At 40.8% G+C, this 25577-nt stretch overlaps 1 protein-coding gene across 2 annotated transcripts in view; it reads right to left on the minus strand.

The window, feature by feature from the left end:
• Positions 1-25577, minus strand: part of thsd7ba (thrombospondin, type I, domain containing 7Ba) — a 281426-nt gene that overhangs the window by 164434 nt on the left and 91415 nt on the right. For both annotated transcript variants that reach the window (XM_056241724.1, XM_056241715.1), the window contains exon 4: positions 196-1042. In XM_056241724.1, the coding sequence (XP_056097699.1) occupies positions 196-1042 (847 nt within the window). The remainder of the gene's footprint in view (positions 1-195; positions 1043-25577) is intronic.

Consider the following 25577-nt stretch of genomic DNA (forward strand, 5'->3'; position numbering starts at 1 on the left):
ATCCAGCTGAACAGCAATTCCTTTCACACAAGCAGCAGCAGTACCTTGCTTTCAAGAGCATAATCTGGGATTTAGACCTTAAAAGGGTTTATGTTCTCAGAGGGTTTGTCTTTCAGGCATGCATTGCTTGTACACAGATTATTGTAAATTGAATAGACACGCCTGATGTGTCTGCGTACGTTCAGGGCTTCTTACCTCAGCATGGCGTTCTTGCCGTCGCTGCGCACGCAACGAACTTGGCGCGTCTGGTAGCCGATTTCCACGTCCAGACCCTTGAGGCTGTGGTGGTGGTGGTGGTGGAGGTGGTGATGGTGGTGCTGGGAGCTCTGGATATGCCGTTTCACGGTGTTCCTCTCGGTATCTCCCGTGCTGAAGTCCAGCATGGTCCTTCCGCTCATCCAAAGCCCCTTGTGTTGCGGCTGCCTGCACTCGCTCCAGGGGCCGACTTTAAGGCTGTAGTGATGCTCGCCTTCCCCAACCGGACAGGGCAAAAGGTTTGCACAATTCCTCGTTTGGGTGAGGTTAGGGCAGTTAGCACCTCCGTACATCGGCGCAGCAAGCACATGCCGGGTCCGATGCTGGAGACCCATGCCGCAAGTTCGACTGCAGCCAGACCAGGAGGAGAAATCGGAGACAACGCAGTCGTGAGGGCAGGGGATCAAGCAGGCCTGTTCGAGCGCCGGTCGTGGGGAGAAGAACTCACATATCCTCTCCGTAACAGCCGTGCGGTTCGAGGTGCGCACGCAATGGACTTTCCGTCTCTGGATGCCGTGCTGGGCTGTGACGCACTCCGCAGTCCGAGGTTTGAGCTCGTTGGACTGGAACGGGGCTAGAACGCACGACCCCCATTCTGACACCTCCCATTCGAAGAGATCCTGGTGCCACTCACACACTTTAAAACATGACCTCTGGCTCTCGGGTTTGTCTGCGTGCCGGCAGTTGGAGTGGTGCGTGGTCCAGCCTTCTGTGTGGATGCACCACACCGTTCTGGACTGGACCCCGCCAGTTCCACATTCTTCCCCCATACACCTGCCCCACTGACCTGGAAAAGTGGAGAGGAAAAAATGAACAATAGCTCTCAAACTTAATTTTTCACATAAATACCTCAGCACTCATAACTATGAGCTCAACCCAGTGCGCGCACATAAATCATCAGGATATCTGTGATAGAGCGCATCACCTGGACTCCATTATGCTCTACTTTAAAGGATTAGTTTACCCAAAAATAGAATTCTGTCATCATGTACTCACCTTCATGTCTTTACAAACTCATCTGAATTTCTTTAAAGCAACAGGAAGGATATTCAGACAATAACCCCATAAATGTTAGTTTATTTATGAGAAAGCTATCGTATTTCTTCAGACTTTTTTTTTGCGTGTCATTTTTGAAGCCTGACAGACCCAGATGAACTTTCACAATGCAAGGAAAATCTACATTATACAATTTAAGAAATTTGGAAAACTTGGGAAATTTTGGTTTATTCATCACATAATGCTACCATATGGCTTCAGACTTCCATCTTCAGTGCGTCATTTTTGAAGCCTGACAGACACTGATCAACATTAACTTGTATGTACACTACATTTCAAAAGTTTGTGGTCAGTCAGATTTTATTTTTTTAAATGTTTTAGTCTCTTATGCTCACCAAGGCTGCATTTATATGATCAAAAATGCAGTAAAACATCACTATTGTAAAATGTAAATAATACAATTTAATAAAATAACCGTTTTCTGTTGAAATGTATTTTAAAATGTAACTTATTCCTGTGATGGCAAAGCTGAATTTTCAGCATCATTACTCCAGTCTTCAGTGTCACATGATCCTTCAAAAATCATTCTGTTGATATGTTAATTTGGTGCTCAAGAAACATTTCTGATTATTATCACAGTTTAAAATGGTTTGATGCTTCATAATTTTGTGGAAACCATTTATAAAAAACTGGTTCCAGTATTACTGGAAACCAGTAATATCATTCATCCTTTTAAAAAATATATTACTGAACCCAAACTTTTGAATGGTAGTGTATCAAGTACTGTATCTGAATAAAAAAAAAAAAAACATTACAAACACTGCTAAAATATCTGCTGTCCGTTGTACTAACACCCAACTTGAAATTGTATATTATCACTGTAGAGCAGACAAATAAATGAAATGTACATTTTGCAATAGTGAACAAAAACATTGAACAGACACTTTAGCAATTATTGCACTGTACGCATGTGTGTTATTAGGGACTTCGTATAATAAAAATGCTATTATTTTTGCGTTTTGTTTCATTTTAAATTGATAGCCACATTAAAAGCTCATCTCTGCAAACTGAAAATAGAAGGTAAACAAAAAAAAAACAAAAAAAATCATGTTAGCCGGAAAGCAGCACACTCAGCTACAACATCCTAAACTGCTGAATAGTACTGTAGCTCATTGGAGCACATCATTAGTTATTTCTTCATGAGACACCGCCACAGGTTTACCACAACACCATGTTAATGTATTTAACTGAAGGAATTAAACATATCACACCTTTCTAAGCTAAGTGTGTAAAATAGCTAAAACAATGTAAACACCATCCTTTCACGTTCATTCCCCTAAAGAAGCCAAGCTAATTTAAAGGCATTTCACTGCCTCCCACAGACTCCCTCCACTGAATATAGATTGACTGCACATGCACAAATGGAACAAGATTGATTTGTCGTCCGTTATTGTACCTGCATATATAAACCTTCAGTCTAAACCCCCAATATTCAGTTAGTGAATGCAGCTGTTGTGTTCTTTAAATTCACACTTGAAGCTGAAGAGTGTAATTTCTGCGTCATTCACACATTCATTCACACAGAATAAAATAGAAAAAAAATAATCACTGTTTACAAACTGATAGTTTCGCCCCAAACATGCTAATGGTTAAGTCAACGTTGCTGTATTGAACTGGTTCGGATGTTTAAAAAGCAGGGGAATCAAATACTATATTGCGCAGACCAAAGATGAATAACCTTCTCAGTCTGCAGACACTCAACCTCAGAATCATATTCATAGACATAAAAGTGTGAACTATAGCTTGTGGCGCTATACAGAAACGAGCAGCCACAGACTCAACATGGTTGTTTGTAGAGAGTGGAGCAAATATCTACAATACAGACACTACAACAACCCACTACATGTGGTGAGAGACCTGCAAACTCAGAAGAGGTGTAAAAGGTGACATGTTTATGAACTATATAGTTGTTGGAGGGGATTTGTGATATTAACATGTAAACAAAGCATTCTGGTGCACTTTGACAAGTAAATAAAGCGAAACGACAACATTTGCTTCAAGTAAAAAAACAACATTTATTGACACTAGGGCTGGGCATACGATTCGATTAACTTTGATTCAATGTTGATTAATTTGGGGCCTATCAGATATATTACATGGCTAATTTCCTCAAAGAAAAAAAAATCTCTCAACTAATGCTGCAAACTATACAGGGAACCCCAGTTGGTACATCATTATTATACTATTAAAGGTTAAAATTGATTGATTTGCAGTCTACCTGTCATGAGGATAGCAGATGAACCCAAGCGCAGATGGTATGCAATCACACAAGATTTTTTGATAACAGAAAACAGGGGAAAACAAAACCCACGAGGGGGCAAAACAAAGGCAAGACGAACGAGGGAAGACTAAACTACACTACACTTGACAAAAACGAGACTATAAACAGACAGCAGATACAAGAACGAAACCTATACAAGACTATTTACTAAGACAGGGTACTCACAGGTAGTATCTCACAATGTATGATAATGAACCGGCACAGGACAGCAAACACAAGGGGATTAAATAGGAGAAACTAATAATGACAACAGGGGATACTGATAAGGTAATAAGGACAAAACGAGGATAACAAGGGGGCGGGGCAAGGGAACAAGACAACACAAGCACACAGCCCAAACACAAGGCCATGTGCTTGCACACAAAACATGGGTCTGACATGATCCTGCCCCAAGACTTAAAGAAAGACAAGGACAAGATGGCAGAATCATGACAGTACCTATATAAATTACACATAAGGATAGTATTTTTTTTTATAGGGCCTAAACATGTACAATTCCCATTTTCGATTCTTGTGTGGAAAAAAATAACTCTTTGCAATGCCATATTTTGATTCAAACCGGTGAATAGTTTGCAGGTATGTGTCCTATATGGAAACCCAAACAAAGTCTGAGTATGAAAGATACCTGCATAGGCATGTTCACCCCCCTTTTTGAGAATGGGGGTTAAAATGCTCTATTCAAACTTAAATGGTTGTAATTCAAGAATGCTTTGGAATATAGACCTAAGTTTGGTCTTGTTTTAAAGGAAACACTCAGCAGATTATTGCTGAAGTGAAAACACTTCAAAAAAAGAAAGTATGAAAAAGTTATGGAAGTTTAAATTTACAGTAAATCAAACATACTGTACTATATATATTTTTTATATAAAATATATATTTTACAAAATATTTTTTACTATAAAATTACTATAAAATCAAAGCCATATATCTAACCAAGTTGTGTTTTAAATTTGAAGTTGATATCACAGAAATTGAAGTTCCCATGAGATTTTGTTTAGGCGTAGTACCAAAACTAGCCACCGGGTGACATACATTCCATTGAATTTAGTTGTATACATTCTGCCTTAACAAATTAATTTGTTAAAATTTGGAACCTTGAGACTTAGACCTTTCTGACAATATGTGTTTTGTCAAGATTAGAAAAAGTTTTGATCATAAATTATGAAATATAATGATGCCCAAAAGGGGAGGAGCCTGATAAAATAATTTAGAGTACCGTTTCTACAACATTCAATTTCAAAACGGTTTTCACAGGATGAATTCTGAGTTTGGAGGATAATATATATATATATTATACTTTTTAGAGGATAATATTATATTATATTTTTTTTTATTGAAAAATACTAGATTATATGTTTTATTATGAACTTTTAGCATGAAAACCAAAGTTCAATTATTAAAGGTGTGTGCGTCAACTTTTTGCGACAAAGGTCAGAACTACTGTTATGATGCAGATTTTTTTTTAGGTGCACTCTTGTCAAAAATTCATTGGTTACTCTACCTACATAATTTGTAGCAAAAAAACAGCAGTCAAATATCTATTTAGGAGTCTTAGACCTTTCCAACGATATACAGTTTGTCATAATTTGATTAGGATTTAATAGTAATATAGCGAAGTAAAGTTAGGCGCCCCGTATACGGGACGGTGCATTTACTTTTTCAAAGCTGTGGTATTACAGAGTGCAAATGGTTAAACTGATGCATAAAAATGACCAAGACGTTCCTAAAACATTCATATCTGTGAAATAATCAGTAATTAATCACTTCGGGAGACTTTCTAGTGTTTTCCATGCCAGACTGGTTAGCCATTACACACAAGCGTGTGTAATTCAGCAGCAGGTAATCAGAGCGGTGTTGTAATTCAAACTATTGTTTTTATAAAACAGTAGCCTGACTTCGTCATACTCATATTCTAGTCAGAATGTGAGTCTGATACTGCTTCATAGGGCTTTGATTATGAGGCGTGTCTTAACCGAACCAGGAAAAACAAAAACTCTGCACTCATTTGGATAGACCTACAACCAATGAGAGCAACGCAGTAAGTCAACTACTTTGCATAGCACAGTTGTCAACTACAGAACTCAAATGCACGCACGCTGGAAGAAGTAAAATAACGAGTGTTGCTTCTTTTACTTGGCCCTCTATGAGTGCGACCAAAGGAGAAACCACAACAACCACAGGGTTTTCATTGCGTCCCATCTTCTTAGTTACCATCGGAGCCAGCTGATAAATTAAACTTTTGCCGAATCCCATAGGAAGGACGGCAAACACATCTTTCCGATCGACAAATGCCTTGATTGCAGTTCTATGTTCGTCTTTTAAAATGAATGCGCTGTCGATTTCTTTTACAACGGACGCGATAGCGGAATCTCTACATCTCAGTTCTCCAGCGGCAGTCATCTGTGAGGGAAACCAGTTCAACCCAAGCGCTCTTTGATAACGTGAGGATTACGTCCCTGCAGTCAGATCATCTGTCCATCATCGTATAAAGCCCGCCCTGGCAATTTGATTGGCCCGACGATTTCTGAACCGATCATAATTACTCCTCAATGGAGCGAGTCCAGACCGAACTTCCCGATCAAAAAATGTTGTGGGCGGGGTTCGGGCTGGCATCCAGGCTAATAAAACAGTTCAATAGACATGAAATTGGAATAATGAGTAACTTACATTGTAGAAATAATTTTTTTCCACTAACGAAAATAGGTCCACATCAGAGCTGCACGATTTTGGATAAATTGAGAATCACATTTTTTTTTTTTAATGAATGATTCAATGACTCACTTATAAAGGCTGTTTCTCAATTCCAAGAACACAAAGAACGGACTTGCTTTCCCGTGCAGACCAGTCTTGCCAGGTTACCATTAACAAGGGGGAAAGAATGAACTCGGAAGGACGCAAGGACACAAAACGCATCTTTGTGAGAATTTAATTGAGACCGTACCAGCTTATTATATGTAGCAGCCAACACACAATAAATACAACATCACATCATAAATGTTATAACCTATTAAAACATTTATTTGATCTTATCAGTCATTATTTTCAAATTATTTTATTATATATATTATTGTATAACATATATATTATTATATTATATGCATAGTACCTAATTATGTAGAGGAATGTATACATATTGAAAATAATATATGGTTAAAGAGTCGCGGGTTCGAGTCTCAGTACCGCCATGAAATGTAGGCAACCCGATCTCACGGCAATTCGTACGAATTTTACGAGGTGGCTAATTCGTAACAATTCGTACGACCTCACTCGTACGAATTAGTAAGATTTTTGCTAAATCGTACATATTTTACAAGTTGCCCAATTCGTATGAATTCGTACGAATGACATACCCCTGACCCCGCCCCCAAACCTACCCATCACGTGGGTTTAGACAAATCGTACAAATTCGTACGAGTGAGGTCGTGAGATAGCGTTGAATGTAGGTGGGGGGAGTAAATGAACAGAGCACAAATTCCGAGTATGAGACACCATACTTGGCCTTAAGTCACTTTAACTTTCACATATTATTTTAGATTGTTTTATTTTACCGCGTGTATTTCTAAAAATTAGTATTTAATGTTACTTATACTTTGTCAATGTTAAGATTATTTTTAATACGCCATTAAAAATACTGCAGGCTTTCTCCAGGTCTTTATCACTTTATTAAAATGAAGCAAAACAAAATGACAAATGTTTACTTCCACGAGCTGTGACGTATTTGTGAGCTTGCAGCGGCAAATCTCTTAAGTGAGAAGTAGTTGTTTAAAGCTTCCGGGTATTTTCATGTGTCCTCTGTATTTGCATTCTTGAGTATTGGAATTGAACTTTGACGATTGATGAAAACGTAGTACAAGAACACAAAGGACGCATATTGAGAAATAGCTAAAGACTTCACTTGTTTCATTACTGGATGAATCAGCAAATCTCTTGAATAAAAGATTTTTAAAAAATGTAACAGTCACTTGTCCCCACTTACTGGTAAAGCTATGTAATTAATACAGTCTTAATTTGAAGCTTCAAGGTACTTTCAAAAATTGATTTACTCTATTTTGATCACTACCGTAAACATCAGTGTTTATGTCCGAACTATAAACCTTAATCCCAGTGTTCTGTGATAATTTGAATTATTGTAACACAGAAATAAGGATACTGTGGGGTTAAAACGATTGTTTGTGAAGCTGTTTCATACCTATACATGACAACTGCTCTCTTTGGGTCAGCGGCAGCGCCAACGCAGATTTGAATGTTCTGCTGTGATCGTACTTGTCAAAGAAATAATAGACATACAAGAATCGTTGTCATTTAGGAATAAGATCGAATGGATGTCTGAATCGAAATCACAATCTTTCAATGATTAATCGTGCAGCTCTAGTCCACATGAAGCAGAATTACAGCAGAATTAACCCAAGCTAGCACATCCGAACAATACACAGTACTGTATGTTATTCCTGAAAGAATCAGCGTTTTTGAATTAATCACTTCAGCAATTGATTCACTGACTTGCTCAAAGACTGAACAAATCAGCATTTTTTAATGAATCAGTTGAGTGAACAATTCAATGACACTCAAAGACTTAATGGATTTTTGAGCAAATCTGTTGAGTGAATGTTCATTAACTCACTTAAAGCTAGTCGTTTGATAGTCCATCGGTTGAATGACTTATTCAATGATTCCCTCATAAACAGTCAGTTGTAGCCACCTACTGGAGTAACAATTTAACTTATGGAAAGAGTCAGAGGAAAACTCTTTCCCCACCACTAATGCAGACTCACCCCTAAAATCCACTGGATCCATCTACGGCGCGGAACGCCAGCGCCACGTTTTTGATGCGTCCCTAGCTCGGCGTCAAAGTCCACTGGAAGCGTCTCAGACGCGTTTCAGCAGCGGAGCGTTGGTGACTTCTTCATTTTTCCTCTATGCCGTTCTGTGTCTGACTTCCTGCCCGGTACGATGTGCTCTGTGCTGCTTGACGCGGCAAGCGGCGAAAATAGACCTGCTACCTATTCTCTGTGGAGCGGAGCGGAGAGACGCTTCTGGGACGCTTCTGAGACGCGCTGCGTCCGCAGCTGGTGGACATAAGAGCATTGACTATAATGTCCGCGATTAGCTCCGGCATCCGCGACGCTGACGTTCCGCGCCGTAGACGGATCCAGTGCATTTTAGGGGTTACAGTCTGTCTGGAACAAACACAAGAAGAATGATACAAAGACTGAGATGTCCCAGTATAAAATGTATATGCATTTGCATACGTGTTTATCATTTCTGAGCCAGTATAAGGAGCAATATGGTTCAGACATTGTATGGATCAAAAGTCTGACAATGCAAAACTACTGCACCTTCCTCCCAGTGGTGCTTTGGGCTAAAGCGTTCAGTTTGCAGAACTGACATGAAATATCCTCAACATGTGTACACACCTGCACACACACACAGCTGCTGATTGTTAATGATCCAGCCAGCTCATAAAATCAGTGAATCACTGATCCCTAACAAGCCACTAGCTCCTCTCAATCCACTGCACCTGGTCAGCACAACGTGTTTCCGCACCCCAGCCTCGTCCCAGCCAGTGCGGCTGTTCCAGCACCAGCTGTGCTGTGCAAGTGATTTATAGCAGCTTGATTCAGAGTGATTACACTGACAGAGCAGCAGCAAACACAACAAACCGTTCAATTCCAGAGATCTACACCTCCAGGGCTGAATAATCACACAGTCCATCAATGGCCAGACCCTTCTCATCCCACTGCCCCTCTTTTGGTCTCACCTACAGCCAGTGGCATCGCCCCATTCATTACAGCTTTTGTAACTACATCAAGGGATCAGCACTGCGCTTGACACACCAGGAGGCCTATTCTTTTCACCCACAGCCTGATTGCAGACAAGTGTGATGATTGTTTTTATTATGACAAGTAACAACTATTCCACTTACATGCTAAAAGCATAGTTTACCCAAAAATGATTCATTCATTTAGTTGTATCATGTTGTATCAAAGCCATATGCTATTTTTTCAGGGACATTTTTGTCAAAAGAATTGTTCCACAGACAAAATAAACTCTTTAAAATAACGAGTGGAGGTGAGTAAATAATTAAAAAATGTGACTGAAAAAAACAACAACAATACAATAAAATTACATACTCATACAGATAACCACAAACAGACGAATACATATCTACATTAAAGAAAATCAATGTCTTTTCAACACTGCTCCAAATCTTTCGGTTGTTGTATTGTCAGCTTAGCCCAGATGTTTGTTAAATTAACATTTATGCATTTGGCATACACTTGTATCTAAAGTGACTTACAGTGCATTCAGGAAAGTTCAATTTGAGGCTTGATTTTATTGCATGTTTATATATAAACTTGCTCACTATGCCTTGCATTTTATTACTAAAATAAACAGAGAAGTTTGAAAAATTTCGATCAATATGCAAATTATTGTGAGACTTGAAATTAACTGTTAAGCGGGGTACTAAATTATTCATGACTATATCTTCATGCTGAATCCTGTCGTGTTTAATTTATTCAGTCTAGCGAGTGCTTAATTATTGCATTCGTATATATGGCACCTCATGTGGTTATAAACTTGTAGTCCATCCATCTTTTACTGGTCTTAATTTCATCCAGGTGTCTGTTTGGATTGATGAGAAATATTGATGACTGATGTTTAATTACTTAATAATTGAGTGGAGTTCAGTCAGCTGCGGAGCAACACTCAGAGACGCTGAACACAAACATCTCAGGCTCATCCAGACAGATGGAGCTACAGTTAACACTCCAGATGATGGAAGTGAGGTACATGCAAGAACTGTGAACGGTCGGAAACATCTCTTAAACTGCACTCCCCCCCTGCCAGGTCTATCAGTAAGTTCAAGTATAAAGTGTGGAAATTTAGCTCCGGTGTAAACATACGTTCACATTGTCAGCAGTCTCCTGCTTGAGTGACAGCTTGTGATTATAATGCAACCTCACAGTGCTAAAATCAAATCCAGAGAAAGCTCACGTCCAGAATCATGAAGTTATTTAAGCTAAATATTGCCATTACTCTCTGTGAGTGTGCTTAAAAGAGTTTAATTACCAATATCTTAACCATGAATAAACCATATGCAATTAGCAAAGAATAATTTCAATACTTTATGAGAGCATTAAAATGAGATCTGATTTTAGAACTGAATCAGATGGAATTCTACTTAAACATAACTATAAAATATCTTAATTATAAATATTAATAATAAAGAAGATGTTAAAATAAGTAGATACTACAGAGTCCCACAAAGCTGTAATACCAGGGCCTAAAATTAACACTCACCAAGCGCCAAATGCGAGTCAAAACCTGCGTTGGCGAGTAAATGAAACAGTGTCAATAGCCAGTTGGCCAGTAACATTTTTATGAATTCAATGAAGGAGTTTTTTTTATGAAAAGAACAAATTCACACAAAGTATGGTAAACATAGTCAATTATGTCTTAAGTGAACATCAATAGTTAGGAAAAACATGTGTATAGCCTATATTGGATATGTGCAGGTGTTAAAGTGACAGCAGCCTAATAATCCTGCTGCTGTTTGTGTAGCTAATGTTAATCAAACAACAAAAGACAAAGAGAAAATCACACTGCTCTTTTCTGAATAACTTTTTACAACTTTAATAAGGATTAATCGGTTTAACAGTGAAGATAATGAGTGATTATTTTAAATTTGATTACTTTATTACATTTCTGTATCCTACCTGAAAACTACTGTTTGAACTACCTGAAGAAAAAAAAAAGCCCAGTTTATTTCTTTTTAGTATATTCTGTTGTATTTCTTTGAACTATTACTGACTGCTTATTTGTCTTTAATCATGGTTTAAATCGAAAGTAGTTTTAGCTGTGGTATCGAAAATTGGAATAGAGAATTGTGAATTGTCACTGGTATCTAACATTTTGGTGTCATAACTGCCTGTTTTTGCAAAAACAGTTTCATGCCCGTTAAAAAATATTTATGGCTGGTAAATTTTCTAAAGTCACCGGCCATTTGCAGGTGTGGCAAAAAAAAGTTAGTTTTAGGCCCTGTGTGCCACCATGCAGTTACATTTGTAGCTATACCATCACTTTAATACGAAATATGTCTAAAGGCATGTTGGCGTTTTACATTTCTCTTGATATACAGTATTTGGGCAAATATTAACAAAACTGAATGACTGAATATCTCCTAAAACAACAACAGTTCATAAGGTAGATGAGGTGAACTCAAAGAACATCCCAGTTACTGTTGACCTGTTTAATGTATTTTCTTAATCCTGTATTCACTCTAAGAAAATAGAATGATTTTATGCAAATATGAAAGCAAACACATAGGCACTTTTGTTTGTCTGTTTTGTTTCAGTCTGCCATGTACGCTGCTTAAAAGACTGGACAATCGCATAGATGATGAATATTAATCACAGTATTGATGGAGTTGTTTCTTTTGAAATGGAGAGTGATACCAGCTGTTGCATCCGACCCTGTTTGACATGCAGTCAAACGATGGAGCTTCCTAATTATTCTATTGCAGGGCCACTGGAAAGATACCGTTTCATTTCCCAATAGGTGGAAATTCAGACACAGTAGTACTCACAGCAATTATAATCATTTTTTGTTGATTTCTTGCCCTCAGATGTGCATTTCTATGGCAACATTTGGAAGGCAAACAACTCTAAAAAGAGTGAAATTAATTATTAAGGCTGAGATTATTATCTGTAGAAAGTCTATATCGTGCAATATATATTTATAGTAGTGTTTTGACTTGTTTTGAAGTTGTTTGTTAATTTTGACAACCCATACAGCATGTGTGTACTTAAGATTTAAAATCCCCCAAAAAAGCATTTGACTCAAATTAATAAAATAAACAAACAACATGAAACTCACTTACTGACAAACAGATGCTTTCAAATGCTCACATACGCTTTGTGAAGAACACTTGTGGCTGTGCGTCTCAGTGTAAGTGGATAAATGCACTTGCATCTCCTTTAAAGTCAAATTATATCTGTGCATTAGTGTGAATGCAGCCTATTAGATTGCCTGCGGTCTATGATGTCATCAGTAATAATCGAAAAGCAGTAAAGCTGAGAAAGAGAAAAATCTCTTGACTGGAAAACGTCTCAGGTTACGACTGTAACCATAGTTCCCTGAGAAAGGGAACGAGACGATGCGTCATCGACGCTTTGGGAACGCCCCCAGCATGAATGCGTCTGAGCATCAATGTCAACTAGTCCAATGGAAAGAATGAGCGTCACGGGCGGGTGACGTCATGACCAGGAAGGGATAAAGCACATCCGGTGCAAACCGGCATTAGCTTCAAAAATGTCGAAGCAAGCCGATCACAGGGATGCAGGAAGTATGGCAGGGTGACGCATTGTCTCGTTCCCTTTCTCAGGGAACTATGGTTACAGTCGTAACCTGAGACGTTCCCTTTCAAGGGAACTCGCGATGCGTCATCGACGCTTTGGGAACGAGAATACCCAAAACGCCAGAATTCCAAGTACCTGAGTGTCAGTCTGTTGAAACTAAGCACTAAGCACCTGAGAACCTGGGGCAGCATCCAGGTCCAAGCTGTAAAACCTAACGAATGTGAGCGGTGAGGACCAGCCTGCCGCATCACAAACGTCTTGAAGAGAAACTCCAAATAGTAAGGCTTTAGAGGCCGCCATACCCCTCGTAGAGTGAGCTCTGACCGCCAAAGGACACGGCTGGTCAGAGTACTCGTTTGCAAGTGAAATAGCCTCAACTATCCACTTACTAACCGTCTGTTTAAAAGCAGGAAGACCCTTCTTAGGTGATCCAAAGCAAATAAATAACTGGTCGGACTTCCTCATTGAAGATGTCCGATGAACATAAGTATCCAGTGCTCGCACTGGACACAAGAGGTTCAGCCTTTCCTGGTCCGCAGATGTAAAAGGAGGAGGACAGAAACCTGCAGCACAATAGGCCTCGGAATAATGGTAGGCACCTTTGGAACATATCCATGTTTCGGGTAAGATTGCCTTGGCCACCCCGGTGCACTCAAGGCAGGTGGGGACCGAAAGGGCCTGAAGGTCTGACTCTTATAGGGACGAAATAGCTAGCAGAAAATAGTCTTAAAAGAAAGGAACTTCTCTGAGACCAAATCTAAGGGATCGAAGGGAGCCCCAGATAGGCCTTCTAGAACTATTGCAAGGTCCCAAGCCAGCACCCTAGTGCAAGTTGCAGGCCTCAGCCTCAAAGTGCCACGAAGGAAACGAGTGATCAGGGGGTCTCGACCCAAAAATGTACTACCCACCAGGGCGTGGAAAGCCGCAATGGCCGCCACGTATACCTTAAGCGTGGAAGGACATAGACCTGATACAAAGCGTTCTTGCAGAAACTCGAATACTGTGTTTACTGAACAGTTAACCGGATCCCACTGACGCTGGTAACACCAAGAAGTGAAAAACTCTCGAAATAGTGAATATAGTTTCCTCGTAGCGGGAGCTCTGGAGCTTAGAATGGTCTCAACAACCTCGGTTGAGAGACCACTCTCTATGAGTTGGGCCCCCTCAGAGGCCAAACCCACAGTTTCCAAATCCCCTGCCGGGGGTGCAATATTGCATCCCCTGCCTGAGACAGAAGGTCTCTCCTGATCTGGACCTCCAAGGGAGGTCCGTCGAGGAGAAAAATTAGGTCCGCAAACCAAATTCAGCTCGGCCAGGGTGGTGCTACTAAATAGGCTTATTCCATCCTGGCGGAATCACTCCAGAACTCCTGGGAGCAGAGCAACAGGGGGAAATGCGTACAGACGTAGCCTCGGCCACGTCTGCACCATAGCAACCAGCCCCGAGGGGACTGGTTGAGTGAGGGATAACCAGAGTGGACAGTGTGTCGTATGCTGAGACGAGAACAAATCCACTTCTGCCTGGCCATAAAACTCCCATATTTGCTCCACCGCCTCGGGGTGGAGTCCCCTGGCCTCAGCCCCTGCCTCGAAAGGTTGTCTGCTCCAATATTCTGGCCCCCCTGGAATATACACTGCCCTCAGACAGCATAATTTCCTGAGGGACCAAAATAATAGGCCACCAACGTGTTGTCTGTGGGTCAAGAACCAGAGTTTCCTCCATATAACCAAGGCGCGGGGATACTGCCGCGTGATCTTGATTGTACGGAGTGGGTTTCCCCTCAGGGAGAACCCTCTGGTCCTGAGCCACCATTGTAAAGGTCTCACGTACAGCAGGTCAAAGGGTATCACATTGAACGCTGCTGCCCTGATGCCTAACAGTCACTGTTTCAGAACAACACATGATGGCCCCTCAGGTCTGGGAGGAGATGTCTCAACGCATTGAAGATGACCATCATCTCTAGGCAATTCATGTGCCAAGCGAGATGATGACTCCTCCCAAGCCCTGAGCTGAGCGGCCTTCCAATACCGCTCCCCAGCCGGTGAGGGAAGCATCTGTCGAGATCACAACTCGATGGTAAAGAGATCCCAACACCGGACCCTGGGCTAAGAACCAGTGTTTCCTCCATATAACCAAGGCGCTGAGACACCGCCGCGTGATCTTGATCATACGAAGTGGGTTTCCCCTCGGGGAGAACCCTCTGGTCCTGAGCCACCACTGTAAAGGTCTCATGTACAGCAGGCCAAAAGGTATCCCGCTGGACGCTGCTGCCACAAGACCCAACAGTCTCTCGAACTGTTTTACAGTGCGTGACTGGCCTAGCCTCAGCTCTTTTGTGGCTGTTAGGATAGCAGCTACACGAACGGGCGACAGAGTGGCCCGCATCGTCACTGAATCCCATACCACACCAAGGAAAGTGGTTCTCTGTACTGGAGAAAGCACACTCTTCTTGGCATTGAGCCTCAACCCCAACATCTGCATATGAGCGAGAACGACACCTCGGTGCCGAACCGCTAACTGTTCTGATTCCGCTAGAATCAGCCAGTCATCTATGCAATTCAGAATGCGTATACACTGCAGCCTGGCGGGGCCAGAGCTGCGTCTACACACTTCGTGAATGTGCGGGGTGATAGAGCTAGACCGAAAGGAAGTGGCTGATACTGGTGTTCTTTGCCACAAAGAAAACCTCAGGAACCTCCTGTGCTGAGGGAGGATGGAGATATGGAAGTATACGTCTTTCAGATCTATCGTGACAAACCAGTCCTCGGATCTGATTTGAGTCACGATCTGTTTGAGTGTCAGCATCTTGGACTTAAGTTCCAGCACCAAACACTCCAACAGACGAAGATCTAGTATGTGAAGCAGCTCTCCATCCTTTTTTGGAACAATGAGATAACGACTGTAAAGACCCGACGCAATGTCGGGTGAGTACACCTGCTCTATAGCTTTCTTTGCTAACAGGGCCTTTACCTCTTGCTCCATTACCAGAGAGATTACCATACCCATAGAGATATATTTGGCAGTAGCTTCCGCGCTGCCAGAAAATCTACCAAGGGAACCAGCCCCTCGAGGCTGGCCTCTGGTGTAATAAAGACAGCCAGTTCGGGGACCTGAAGCATACTGGCAGGAACCACCCGAACTGACTGTTTTCGAACCCCTCTCAGAGGGCGCGAGTCCGACGCAATGTCGAGTTGACGCTGCGCCAGAAGCTCGCTGGAGAACGCTGCGCCCCGAAGCACCAAGGGTGGCGGGGTTGGCAGAACGGTCCCCTGAGGGCACCGAGATGGAAAGGGCACCGTATAATGAGGTGTACACCATTCCACCCCGGTTGGGGCTGCCCTCACCGGTCTGAGGCCGGTGGCGCTAGACCTTTTCTTTTGAGCCGCAGCCTTCTCAGCATGAAGAACGGTCCTCGGATCCGGCTTCTGCTTTGAAGGCTTTGGCTGCTGTGTTGTGTATGAGAAACTAGCCGGCTGGAGCTGCTCACGCCCAGCAGCTCCAGGGGGTTGGACATAGCGAGGGAGAGATTATCTTGTATCTTTCTCCAAGATTCCCATCAAATTGAGCCAGAGGTGTCTCTCAGTGACCACAAGGGCTGCCATCCCTGAGAGATAAATCTGAGGCCCGACGGAGTTCTCAAACCCCATCGGGCCAAACTCCCTCACTTCTGTCCAAATACCACAGCAGGTCAGCCTGATATGCTTGCAGCACTGCTATAGTGTGCAAGCAGGCTCATGCTAGACCCACTGCCATATATGCTTTTCCCACTAGATTAAAAAATAGTTTTCTTTAATGGTTTAGTGAGAGAAGCCGACGCCTTCAGGGACGATACTGAACCGGGAGACAGATAGCTCGCAAGTGTCTGTTCTACCTAGGGTATTGCCCCATAGCCATACTCTCTTAACCCCTAAATATCTGAATATACATGAATGTGGGGCTAAAAAATGAGTAAGGCTTTTTCCATGATCTAGACAGCTCGCTGTGCAGATCGGGAAAAATGGAAGGCCCCGTGATGGTGGAAAAATAGAGGGAAGGAAACTCGTTCAATTTATTTTAAGGACGAGTGCCCCCTTATTTCTGCTGGCCATTAAATATTTAATTTATCTACAGCCTTAGTAAACACCTCCACCAGCTTATTATTATTTTTTTATATATACATTCTTTATATATATTCACTTTATTTTATATATAATATATAAACTATCATATATATATATATATATATATATATATAGGCTATATATATTTCTCATACTCTGGGGAAGAGATGGCAAATCCACTTCCCCCATGATTGTGTCACTTTCAATGCCCAGCACATCTACCTCCTCGGAGGTAGAGCACTGAAGCATTGATTTCTCTCCCCGGGCGGAAGAGACCGCAGCACGGGCTTCCGAGACCGGCGAGAGAGCACTGGATCCCTCGTGGAAAGGGAGGAGATAAGATCCGCGGACCCGTCTCCAACCCCGTAAAGAGATCCTATTCGCGATCCACAGGAATGCATTCTCCGCGCTGCCTCGGCAGACGCGGGTCCTGCACCCTGAGGATCGCGAGCCTGGCCACTTTCCTCGAAAAGCGCCAGGCGAGAGCAGAGCATGCGGAGCGGAAGCATCTCGCAATGCCGCAATCAGCCCCCTCGAAGGCTGACACCGCATGCTCCACTCCCAAACAAACTACACAAAGCTCGTGTGTGTCCCCACCCGTTAAATAACGCGGGCAGGGAGAAGCACAGAGTTTGTAAAGTTGTTTCGCCATAACTCTTCCCAATAATAACGAACAGACAACAATAAATAGACAGAGACAGAGTAAGACAGATCGCTTGCTGAGACACAGAAGCTAATGCCGGTTTGCACCGGTTGTGCTTTATCCCTTCCTGGTCATGACGTCACCCGCCCGTGACGCTCATTCTTTCCATTGGACTAGTTGACATTGATGCTCAGACGCATTCACGCTGGGGGCGTTCCCAAAGCGTCGATGACGCATCGCGAGTTCCCTCGAAAGGGAACATCCAGATACTTAAAGTGCCCCTATTGTGCTAATTTAAAGGCTCCTAATTTTGTTTTGAAGGTTTCCTACAACAGGTTTATATACATCCAAGGTCAGAAACACTTTAATTTTCTCATTGCACATCATCTCACTTCTCAGAGTCTGAAAACGGTTAGCTTGAGGATTCAGTCTCTCTAAACCCCTCCTTTCCGCAAGCCTTTCCTGCTCTGATTGGTCAGATGGCCCAGTCTGTTGTGATTGGTCTACTCTGCTCTGATGGCCCAGTCTGTTGTGATTGGTCTAGTCTGCTCTGCTCTGACTGGTCAGATGGCCCAGTCTGTTGTGATTGGTCTGCTCTGCTCTGATTGGTCAGATGGCCCAGTCTGTTGTGATTGGTCTGCTCTGCTCTGATTGGTCAGATGGCCCAGTCTGTTGTGATTGGTCTACTCTGCTCCGATTGGTCAGTCTGTTGTGATTGGTCTACTCTGCTCTGATTGGTCAGATGGCCCAGTCTGTTGTGATTGGTCTACTGTTTACAGCTCGTCTCAGAAATGCTTATTACCATATCTGAATTTCAGCTCCGGAGTCTTGATACACAGAGATACGAACAGCAACTATGGAGGAACTATTTTTCCATATCAATTCCATCGATTCATCCTTGAAGTGCATACAAAATAGATTGGCAACACTGAAAACAGCTTCTTCTCGACATCTCAACAACAAAAAACAAATTCTTCTATAACTATATGTTTGAGGGCTGGTGAATGTGAAGAACATAGGCTGACATTATGCAAATGTGTTAAATTGTTACACAGGTTAGGTATGTAACAGGAAGTGAGACGACTAGTTTCATCATCGATGAGGTTCAGAATTGATTCTTTCTTTTATGAGACTATAACTTTATTTGCCATGCACTTTGATCTTTAAAACTTTGCAGACATTTTACATTCACAAACAGCTATATTACACACTAGTGTTGTCAAAAAACTCGGTACTTCGGTACCAAGTGGGTACTAAAAAAAATGAACGGTTACGGTACCAGCTTTTCTAGGTACCGAGTACCGGGTTAATCCGGTTCTTGATGCGCTGTCCGAAAGGTGCAGAGTTGCGTCCTCTTCATAAAAACACTGAGACATGGCGACCGGCGGCGCTGCTAATGCGCTGGCTCTGAATCCACTTGTTGACAAGAAAGGAGGAAAGAGCCACATATGGAAATATGTTGAATTAGGCTAATGTCACGTTGCCATAAAGGGCCGTTCACACAGCACGTTTTTTGCGCGTGCAAATTTCAAATGTAGGCGCGCGGGAAGCGCGCTCATAATAGAAGCGACGTGCGAGCTTGTTTTTCCAGGCGCGTCACTGTTTATGGTTGCATAGCGGAGACACGCGAGAGCGAGCGCTTGAGGAGAGAAGGAGAAAGCAGTGCTAACTGCGCTCTCCGTGATGACGAGGAAGTATCAGCAAAGAATTAATTGATTTCTAGCCCTTGCATTAGAAATCAGCTACAGGGTTCTCAAGTTTTGAAGACAGGCAAGAGTGACATTTTTGGCAGTTTTGGATTAAATAAAAGTAGGCTACAGTTTAGTCAAATAAAACATGTTTTATCTCCTGTATAGTTTGGTAACACTACAATAAAATACCATTCCTTAACATTACTTAATGTGTTAACATCAACACATTGAGTGAACAATATATTTTTACAACATTAATTAATGTTTGTGAAAGTTATTTAATACAAACACTTGATTGTTCATGTTTGTTCACTTCATTCATTGTGCATTAAATAATGTTAACAGATAAAACTTTTGATTTAAAAAATGTATTAGTATATTTTTAAATGAACCCCAAGGAGAATAATTGCTACAGTATATAACTATGGTTTATTGTTAGGTCATTTTATCTAATGTTATCTAACAAATAGAATCTTATTGTAAAGTGTTTTTAATACTACAGTTTCCATCTTTGTAACTGTGATACACTTTAATATATGTAAATTTTATCTAAATTAAGCTTTGGTACCGAAATTGGTACCGAGAACCGTGGATTTTCACTGGTATTGGTACCGAATACTGAAATTTTGGTACCGTGACAACACTATTACACACTGCATAAAAAGGTAATATTCGAAAAAGCATAATAGGGGCACTTTAAAGCACTCTTAGATACTGAAAGTACTCTTTGTTCATTGCTTGTAATGTTTCTTTGTTCCTCTTTATTATTTACTATTAACTTGTATGTTCTGAAACTATAGTTGAAAATTCTTAAAGGGGTCATATAATGGTACATGCACTTTTTCAAGTTGATTGTACTGAAATGTGTGTTGGCAGTGCCTGTACACGACCATCATATGATAAAAATCCATCCAGTGTTTTGTTTTAATCTCCTTATATGTTTTCCCCTGTCTCAAATCGAGCCGTTTGACCGTGTGACATCACACGGTCGGACGCCCCTCCCACGGTTGTTGATTGACAGCAGCGTTTCAACAGAGACCCGCACTGAGCGAGCTGTCATCATAGTCCGTCATTGTTGATACGCTGGAGCAGAATGGCGTCTAAGCGATTGTGGTGTTCTGTTCTTGGGTGTAATAAGGAACACAGCAGTCATTTTGATGTTCCTAAATCCGAACCGCTGAAGACGCAGTGGCTGAGTTTTGTTTTCGAAGGGAATATTCCCCACGATCAACATCAATGCTTTCATGTTTGCACAAATCATTTCTCACCAGACTGCTTTATAAACGAGGATCAGTATAAAGCTGGTTTTGCTAAGAAGCTGCTCCTGAAAAAAGAATCGGTACCAACTATTCGTGTTCCTGCTGCACCTCCAGAAGAAGTTAGTGTATTCTGGAGTGTATCCTTTATATTAATCTTTGCAAACCGCGAAAAAAAGTTTTTCATGACCAATAGCTGTAACATCAATCTGTCAATGAACTAACGTATACATCAGTAAACACATAGCGTTCGTATCTCACTACTCTACCCTGCCAGTACACAAAAATAGATCAAAGTGACATTACGTTAACCAACCATTAAGAAACGCCCTGTTCGAGCCTTAATTGTCGAACTTCTTTGCGGCCGTCATCTTGTTCCGTGTCCGACTCCGGTTCAAATTGATACGGTTGCACAGATGTGTCCTCAGAGACTCCCGCTGCCATTCTTTCTCCAAAATATACCCTCAATTGTTGTCAAGGCAACACTCCACGTGTGTTTTGTCAAAACGCCCCACAGAAGAGAGGGGCGGGATGAGAAAAGCTCATTATCATTTAAAGACATATGCACTTAAATGGCGTGCTGAAAACAGAGCTGTTTTTGACCAGGTAAAATGAGTGTTCTTACAATACTAATGAGAATTTTTAATTAAAGTATATTACAAACTTGTTATTTAGACCCTAAAGAATCATATTAACTTGTATAAAAATGGCATTATATGACCCCTTTAACATACATTTTTAATTTTTGGTTATTTAAAAAAGTACTTATAATTACATAAGTAATTGAAAAAATACTAATAAATTTAAGATTTAAAGTCTGTAAACTAATTAATTAATAATAATAAAAAATTGTTTTGGAATCTGATTGGATCTTGAGGTGCCTAAAGATTCCCACACCAATAATTGACATGAAAATGACAACAAAAAAATAAAATAAAAAAAATTCTCTAGAGAATTTTGTTTCTAATAATTAAACTTAATTGTCACGAAAAAAATGATTTCATTTTTTTATGTTTAATATATTAAAAATAAATATATTTTTAATTCCAAATAAATAAAATTTGAATTTAATGAATTGTTGCAATAGCCTCAGTCTTCATTCCCACAAACCTATACATTCTGTGCAGTTTCATGTGCATTCACTAACCAAGAAATACAACAGTGCTTCAAACACTACTATATCTTTAAAAGCTTGCCAAATTTTGCGCTTACCATAGGCGTGATTTGTGGACAGGACATGTCCCCACCACCCATCTCGCATGCAGCACAAATCTATCCAATACAAATGAAACATCTCCAGTTGACTAGCAGAATATTCATTTTGTTCGTTTGTTTAGAAGCGATCTGACACTGGAATGTGTTGTTTTTGAAATCATTCTAAGTGTTAATTGTTGCTTATCAGTTTCGTGCACAGTCTTCACACATACGAGCACTTCAATCTATCGCTTAACGCCGTTGCAGACACTCTCTATTCGTTCCAGTGAAATCTCAAAACAAAATGCACAAAAACATGTCACTGCTCTTGATATACAATCACTGATGAACATCTTTGGTTTTAATGAGAGAGGGAAAAAAAACCATGAGGGCGGATAAGAACTGACACGCTTAACAAAGTTCTACCACCAGACAGTAAGGGCACATTAACAATTATAGCGGATTTGTCCATTTATTCACTAACATGAAGAATCTCATGACTGACAATATATTGTGTTATAGTAGATTTTAAAGATGAAACTATCACGAAAAACATGACTTCTATGTCGATAAATTAAACTCAATGTACTATTGAAATTAAACATGAATTATTGTACATATCCGATATGGCATTGTATTAGCAATTTGATTTTGATTAAAACGATTTTTTAAAACAAAGTTACGCCACTGGCTCTTATACAGAGAGCAGAGAGATATGGCTTGCCGCTGGAGTGACTGACAGGCTCAGTCAAACTCATATTATTCCTGAGGTGTAATTGCATGTCTTCTGTAGTGTAAATGACTCTTGACATAAGAGAGCATGCGAGCTGAGGGCTAATTGAGTGAGGATACACTCTCACCTCTCCAAAGCTATCAGGAACACTGGTATCACATGCCAACTGAAGGAAAAACAGCGATGAGAAGACGGCAACAGAGAAGACCAAGGACACAAATCCTAGAGGGAAAATTGAAATGGCCCAAATTGTACAATTGAGATAACAACATGTTTTTGCTCATTTTCACTGTCACTGAGCCTCTTCAGTTCTAAAGACGATGCATCCAGAGAGGGCGAGCATCTGGAAAAACTGCAAACACATTTTGAACGAGGGAAAGGACTTCATCAGACCGAAAACGGGCAGATTTCCATGACAGCAGTGAGATTAAGATGAAGATCGTCTGTCGCGCTGATGTGTTCCTCTAAATACTCACAATCTAAATCTCTGTCAGGCAGCGAGAAGTAACTGTGGCAACACTGAGAATTCAAGAGATCCTACAATGACCTTGTTTAAATTGAGTGTTTTAAAGATGAAATAACACTGGAAGGACCGCACTTTTACTGCAGTTCAAAACAGGCCATGTGGTTTTCTCAACATTAAGGGGGAATTCACCGGGACATTATTTTTATAGATGAGCTGTCTGCATTGTTTTAGCACCATTCACTAAAGGAACTGTGCAAATAAGGTAACAGCACAAACACACCAGAAAACTGTGGACACAACATTTGAGTGTGGCTGTGAATGGGGGCGATTTTGCATGCATATAAAGTTTAATCATGCTTTAATTAATGACATTAATGGCATTGGCAAATTGTGCTTACTTTTGTGAATAAGTCGTAATCAATATTAAGCTTAATTAACATCAAAAGAAGGCGGGTTCATGCCTAAAAAATAGCAAAATAAACTTCTAAAATGGATTATAAATTACACTAAATAAAAAAATGTAAGACTGGATTGCGTACATTAACTTTGAAGTACGTTTTTTTTTTTTTTTTTTTTTTAAGAGGTTTCTTGTGCTCACAAAGTCTGCATTTATTTTATAAAAAAATACAACAAATTTATTTTATATTATTGTCAATGTTGAAGACTGAGATATGTTTTTTTGGAAACAGTGATACGTTTCTTCTATTATTTGATGCATAGAAAGTAAAAAAAACAAAAACAACAACATTTATTTGAAATAGAAACACTTTGTAACATTACAAATGTCTCTACGATCACGTTTGATCAATCTAATGCGTCCTTGCAGAATAAACGCTTTAATTTATTTTGGAATCTTATTCACACCAGGAAAGTCCGATAGTTCACTTGCTTTGGTCCGGACCAAAAACATTTTTTTTCATTTTTTTTGGTACGGTTCGCTTTCACACTGCTCTTTTTGCAAGTGAACCAAAATTTGTAAACAAAACCACACGTGTGCTAAGGTCGTCTAGTCATTGGACAAGGATTCTCAAGCAGGGAAATCAGGAAAAAAGGCTCAGCATGGAGATATTTCGTACTGCAATATTTGTTATTTTACTAATTTTGTGTTATTCTGTACAAACGCAATATGAAGAAACTGCGCAGAAGACGGATAAGGTATAAAGTTTTCATTCATAGAGAGGGGCTATGTTCACACATTCAAATAATGAGATTCTTATTGTATATACTGCTAACAAGTGCTGTCAATGTTAACGCTTGCGATTTAAGTTTGTCCAGTTTAACGCAGCATCATCCTTGTATTGTAACTATCGTTACATTATATGAACTGCAAAAGCTTTTTTTGCATCTATGCGCGATTAGACTAAAGAGAACGCTCTGTGTGAATGTCCTGATGCACACACTCATTCATTCATTCCATTCCAATGACGCACACACGACGCGCAGAAAGACGCGCAACAGTATCGTGTGGCCAGACAGCGTGCCGGAATGGAATTCTCTTTCGCACTTGAACAACAATAACACAAACCATTATGCCAAAATCTCCGACTACGGAAGCCTGTTAACTCAAAGGCGCAGTGCTTTCCTGCAATTGGGTCGGTTCATGTTCACACCGTAAACGAACCGTACCAGAGTTCGTTTGGAACCGTACCGAGACCACCTCTTCAGCTGGGTCTCGGTTCGGTTGTTTGGTCCGCACCCGAGTTCGATTGCTGTATTCACACCTGCCCAAAAGGTCCGCACCAAGGGGGGAAACGAACTAGAGTTCGATTCAATCGAACCAAACAAGGCAGGTGTGAATACAACCTTAAAATCTTACTGACCCCAAACTTTTGAACCATAGTGTATATTTTACACAGAAATTCATATGGCACGTTTCATGAATACGGCCCAATTTCTTACATTTAAAAATGAACTAACGGTGGTTATAGTGGTTATTTTTGCGCTGAAATATAGCGTGCTAAAGTAGTGCACCTGTTTAGTGAATTCCCTCTTAAGTCTGGCGTCTTTTTCCACGCTGAATCCAGAACTGAATGGATTTCAGGTGAACATACGGTACACACTGATAAATATGATGATTGTGCCGTCAAAGGTGCTTCCTACAACAACAGCATGTGATAATCCCTCCCTTTGACTTCCTCTTTCTTGTGGAGAAAAACAGAAGTGTCAGCCACTGCTGGAGCCAGGTGTTATCTCCAGAGCCATTAGACAGGGACGGACGCTGCACTGGCATTCTTCGGTGGTTGGGGAAGAAGATAAATGGAGTTCTTCACAGCTTCCATGCATAAGATCGGACATGCACCTTCATCTTGCTCTAAATAAGATTTGTGGCACCACAACAGAAAAAGTGCACCAGGAGACAGTGTCCAGAGGAGAAAAAAACTGTACATCTCAGGGAAAGGAAGAGGGGATGTTACTGTACAGTGTGTCATATACAGACACAGAGTGAAGAAAACAATGTAAGAGTACTGACGACGGGCACCAAATATTTCTGTTGAATGCTTTTAAACCCCCTCCTGAGGTGGTCAAATTGCTTAGATCTCACA

The sequence above is a fragment of the Rhinichthys klamathensis genome, unplaced genomic scaffold (assembly GCF_029890125.1).
Source record: "Rhinichthys klamathensis goyatoka isolate OS25496 unplaced genomic scaffold, OSU_Roscu_1.1 h1tg000021l_1, whole genome shotgun sequence".
Taxonomy (NCBI): domain Eukaryota; kingdom Metazoa; phylum Chordata; class Actinopteri; order Cypriniformes; family Leuciscidae; genus Rhinichthys; species Rhinichthys klamathensis.